The sequence below is a fragment of the Cebus imitator genome, unplaced genomic scaffold, assembly GCF_001604975.1.
Source record: "Cebus imitator isolate Cc_AM_T3 unplaced genomic scaffold, Cebus_imitator-1.0 Scaffold197, whole genome shotgun sequence".
Taxonomy (NCBI): Eukaryota; Metazoa; Chordata; class Mammalia; order Primates; family Cebidae; genus Cebus; species Cebus imitator.
The window spans coordinates 2248688-2253961 of NW_016107512.1; the positions used below are offsets into that span (position 1 = coordinate 2248688).

Below are 5274 nucleotides of genomic sequence, written 5' to 3' on the forward strand. Positions count from 1 at the left end.
AGGCATTTCTCCTGCCTCAGCCTCCTGAGTAGCTGGGATTACAGGCATGCGCCACCATGCCCAGCTGATTTTTTGTATTTTTAGTAGAGACGGAGTTTCACTATGTTGACCAGGATGGTCTCGATCTCCTGACCTCGTGATCCACCCGCCTCGGCCTCCCAAAGTGCTGGGATTACAGGCTTGAGCCACCGCGCCCGGCCTGCATTTTTTTTAGTAGAAACGGTTTCACCATGTTGGTCAGGCTGGTCTCAAAACTCCTGACCTCCAGTGATCTGCCCACCTTCGGGCCTCCCAAAGTGTTGGGATTACAGGTGTGAGCCACCATGAAAAAGGAGGGCCTCACTTTAGAACTGATTTGGCATTTAGCAATTAAGAACATTGGATGTGCACTTCAGCCTGGGTAAGTGAGACCTAGTCTTGAAAACAACAAAAAAACACCTCCTGAGAATTGGCAAATTAAGGTGGTTTCTGGGAGCACAGCCAAACCCCTAGAAAAACATTCAAGCTAGAGTGAATGTGCCACTTCACCTATCTCCTGTAGTACCAGGGAAGTTCATGTTGCTATAGACAGCTCCAACAAAAAATAGCAATTCCCTTAGGTCAGGCCCAGCAGCCACACATATATACACTGAGAATGGTATGGGCTGTCTAGTCTGGTTATGTCAAGAATAGATCATTTTCTAACTGGCATCCCATTTCAGAAAGCTTAAAGACCAGGTCCATTGATCACATTTTTTCCTGTTTAGTCCCCTTTGCAAGGTGCTCATGAGGAAGTAAGCATGTGACTGGTTTGAAAAAGGCAGATGGGTCCCTTTCTGTATGAAACTGAGATTTTTACTGACATGCAGATGTGCTTTAGAGTTAATGTTTCTACAAAAGGTTTCTATAAACAATAGAAAATTTCTAGCATGAAGTCACAGGATGTTAAAAATATTACAACACAATAAATACAACTACACCCTCCACAGCCCCAACCAGACAGGAATAGGCAGCTATAAGGTTTGGAGGGAAACACTGAGATCGCCTTCACAATCAACAGAAACCCAGAGCACCACACAGGAAGAGGGAACAAGGGCAAGTCTACGCAGCAGAGAGAGCAACACGCGACTCCAACTTCTGCTTCCCCAGCTTTGCCTTTTCCCAATCTGACCCTGCCTGTGGCCTGCAACAGCTAAAAACCATAGCTTCAGTCTACTTCAGCTCTCATAGAAACCCTCTTGTCAGTGCACTGGATGGACAACAGGTCTGTTTTTGGTGCAAAGCACATGGGCACACACTGTGGTTTCTATATTGATTAAGTCTGCCTTACGGCCAGTAATAACTTCAGGGCCAGGTGCCATTTTGTATCCTCTCTGCTTACAGGGCCTTTCAGTGACCTCCAGAATGGACTCACAGTACAGGTTGTGATGCAAAGGCATATATTTTCTTTTGGAAATGGCCCTTGAGAAAAGTAACCAGGGACCTGAAAGACCATGAGATTGTGGAAGGCACCTGGACTTAGTCCTAGGAGAAGACCAGTGGCTTTGCTAGCTGCTTATCACAGATGTAGCCTAGTTGGTCTGGATTATCCTTGGATGACAATGGTGTCATGTGACACTATATAGGGTACTGTGGCTCTTGTGCCTGAGTGGACCCTGAGGCTAGGGAAGCCAGACTGAGGGGTCATTCATGGAAGGGCAAGATGTGTGAGCTCTAAAGGGGATGTTAGCACTAAAGATTGCCCAGTCCTGGTCCTTGGAGGTACTATACTTGATACTGTGCCAAGTTCAGCAGTAGCCTGTACCATGGGTCCCATCAGGTGACCAGGTTCTTGCACAAAGCAAAGTTGAGGAACTGGCCAAGTTCTCTTCAGCACTTAGCACCTAATCCAGACATGCCCCTTAGGAAGTGGGGAAAATTCCCTGCCAGCCCAGCAGCAAAAGGGCTCAGTGGGACTTGGAGTGGTCCAAAAGAAACTCTGGCACAAGTAGTTGAAGGCTGTGCTCTTGCTGCAAGCCTCACTAGTCGCAGTGTTGGGCATAGCACCCCTAGTTACCATTCTGTACAGGTGTGTGGCTGCACAGGGGTGGGAGGACGTGCAGGAGAAGGGCAGCTCTGCTCTAGCTTTTCTTGGAGAAGCCAAAACTCCAAGTAGAATGGGAACTATCTGGGACATTTAGACAGAATGGTATAAGCCCTAACGCCCTTTCTTTGTACTTTAGTATAATTACTTCTGGCCCTGCACAGGGCCTGTACTCTCCAGCTCCAGACCTGGATCTCTCTCCAGGTTGACCATGGTGGAAAGTGAGGTGGCAGTGCCAGAAGGGACTAGAGATTAGCTACAAAGGGAAAGAAGAGATGACAATAAAGGCCGAGGAAGGATGCCCAAAAGCTTGATTCAAGGTTCAAAGATGGTGGCCAGGCCACCCCCATCATTGTCCAGCACCTCCGTCTCCAGCACTGGCTTTGGTTTTTTGAAAAGTGAGGGAAGATTCTTAATGTGAACTTCTTTTCGGAACTGCTCTCCCAAGGGTTTCTGTGGAAAACAAATGAGAAAGAATTAATGCTGGGCTCTAAGCAGTAGGTAGAGATTATCTCACCATAATGGTCAATAACTACAGCTGCTTTATGGTTTTCCCATACACATGATTTAAGAAGGGGGTTGGGTGCACTAATGAAGGTACATGACCTACCCCAATGCAACCAGCAATGAGGCGTTTGAATTGGTCCTTTCGGCGCTTGTCAGCCACTTTCTGCAGGGAGGGGTTTAAAAGCTTGCAGTCAAACTGGTCCAGTGAGTCCTTCTGTATTTCAGGGATTTGCTCCATTACAGCTCTTATCTCCAGGTACCTGGGGCGCTGGTATCAGTAGGGATAAACTTGCTGGATGTAGGTCTGGACACTGCTACCTTCCCCATTTCCTGCCACACCCATTTCTTTTTATTTTTTAATTTTTTTTAATTTTTTAATTTTTTTTATTTTTTTTAAAATTAATTTATTTACTTTAGGTGCATATTATATCTGGCATTTCTCCCCATGTTATCCCTCCCTGCCCTCCCCAACGCCCGCTGTCTCTCCCTACCCCCTTCAACTGCCCCCACTTTGTGATGCTCCTCTCCCTGAGTCCACATGTTCTTGTTGTTCAACACCCACCTATGAGTGAGAACATATGGTGTTTGGCTTTCTGTTCTTGTGTTAGTGTGCTGAGAATGATGGCTTCCAGATTCATCCAAGTCCCTACCAAGGACACAAACTCGTTTTTTATGGCTGCGTAGTATTCCATGGTGTATATGTACCACATTTTCTTTGTCCAGTCTATCACTGATGGGCATTTGGGTTGATTCTATGGAAGTCTAGTATTTCTTTTTTTTTTTTGAGACGTTTCCAGTCGACACTCAGAAACAGGATGTTCAGTTTCCAAATGGTTGTGCGGGTTTGTGTGTGTTTCTTGATCCTGAGTGCCAGTCTAACTGCACTGTGGTCTGATAGACTGTTTGTTATGATTTCTGTTCTTTTGCATTTGCTGAGAAGTGATTTGCTTTCAATGATATGGTCAATTTTAGAGTATGTGCAATGTGGTGCTGAGAAAAATGTGTATTCCGCGGATCCGGGGTGGAGCTTTCTGTATATGTGTACTAGGTCCACCTGGTCCAGCTCTGCATTCAAGTCCTGGATATCCCTGCCAACCTTCCGTCCCACTGCTCTAATATTGACAGTGGAGTGTTGAAGTCTCCCACTATTATTGCCTGCCACACCCATTTCTAAGAGACAGCACCAACAATGATACGGCCTAAGAGACTAGGAGCAGATACTGAGTGATGAAGCTGTAGCCATCTTGCCCCCATGCTTTCCCCACTCACCAGCGCCTCATATATCTGGAAGGCCAGATGGACCAGGGAGGCCATGCACCCGTCGTGCTGCCCGTGCATCTGTAGGCCTTTCAGCACACTGGTGAAAAGCCACGTAACTGCATCTGCGAGCAGTGTCCCTGATAGCACCTGGGGAGACAGCTGTGCTTTAGGGCCACAGGGGGCCTCTCTGAAGGCCTCAGTACCCCAATTCTTCTGAAAGATTTAGTCAATCTGCATGACCCAAACCTTCCATGAGGGGCAGGGGAAAGGGGTGGAAAACCATACTTGTTTGAGGAGAGGCCAGCAGAGCTGTGTGGTCGTCCTCTGGCAGGACAGAGTATCCTTCCAGGCCAGGGAATTGAAGGCTGTAATTAATAGCGCTGTACAAACATCCTAAACAGGAAAGGATGAAGCATTACAATGGGAAAAACAGCACAATTTTTTGATTATTCTTATACATCAGGAGCTGGTGTTTCTTTTTCCCCCCCTGTAAATATGGAGTCCTCGTTTTGTTGCCCAGGCTGGCCTCAAACTCCTGGGCTCATGCGATCCTCCCATCTCAGCCTCCTGAATAGGTGGGACTACAGGTGTGTGCCACCATGCCTGGCTTAGGAGCTGGAGTTTCAAATAGCTAAGCAGGAAAAATAAAAGCCGAAGTAAGTTTACTTCCTCTATTTTTGTTTATAAACAGTCAAAAGAAAAAATCATTGGGAGGCCGAAGCAGGCGGATCACGAGGTCAGGAGATCAAAACCATCCGGGCCAACATGGTGAAACCCCGTCTCAACTAAAAATAAAAAAAATTAGCTGGGCATGGCGGCACACACCTGTAGTCCCAGCTACGTGGGAGGCTGAGGCAGGAGAACTATTTGAACCCAGGAGGCAGACATTGCAGTGAGCCAAGATTGAAGATTGCGCCACTGCACTACAGCCTGGGCGACAGTGCGACACTCCATCTCAAAAAAAGAAAAAATTAAAATGTGAGAAAACCTGTATGTGTAGGATGGAGACAAGGCTCAGGTCTGGCTGGGGGAGGCTAAACACCAGGGATCTGCATCCGTGTGCCTACTATGTGTTTTCCTGAGAGCTTCTGCCTATGCTGGTATGGGAGACACCATGACATTGTACCTTTTCCCTCGTGTTTTTTTTTTTTTTCTGGGGGCTTTAGGAACCAAGAACTTATATAACAAAAGAGTATCAGAAAAATCTCTCCTGATGGCATCACAGAGCAAGAAAAGTAGAAGGAGGCTCCCCGGCTGAGCAAGGAGTAAAGGTATCACCTGGTCCTACCCACCTCATGCTTCATCAGACATTTGCCCAGGTCTGTAAGCTCTGCCATAGCTGAGGGGGAGACCTCTGTGGCCATCATCTCTTCATCTGTAAGCAGGGAGTAGAATGTTAAGCTCCATCCTTTCAGAACAGAGAAGATTATCTTGTTTTGACAGAA

At 46.8% G+C, this 5274-nt stretch overlaps 2 protein-coding genes across 4 annotated transcripts in view; one reads left to right on the forward strand and one right to left on the reverse strand.

Annotated features, from left to right (window-relative positions):
- POLR1C (RNA polymerase I and III subunit C) overlaps positions 1-5274 on the forward strand; it is a 43028-nt gene that overhangs the window by 5051 nt on the left and 32703 nt on the right. The window lies entirely within an intron of this gene.
- XPO5 (exportin 5) overlaps positions 817-5274 on the reverse strand; it is a 51641-nt gene continuing 47183 nt past the window's right edge. The window contains exons 28-32 of the mRNA XM_017547368.2: positions 5122-5204; positions 4115-4222; positions 3839-3976; positions 2673-2837; positions 817-2515 (exon numbers count right to left, since the gene is read on the reverse strand). Of these exons, the coding sequence (XP_017402857.1) occupies positions 2378-2515; positions 2673-2837; positions 3839-3976; positions 4115-4222; positions 5122-5204 (632 nt within the window). The 3' untranslated portion in view covers positions 817-2377. The remainder of the gene's footprint in view (positions 2516-2672; positions 2838-3838; positions 3977-4114; positions 4223-5121; positions 5205-5274) is intronic.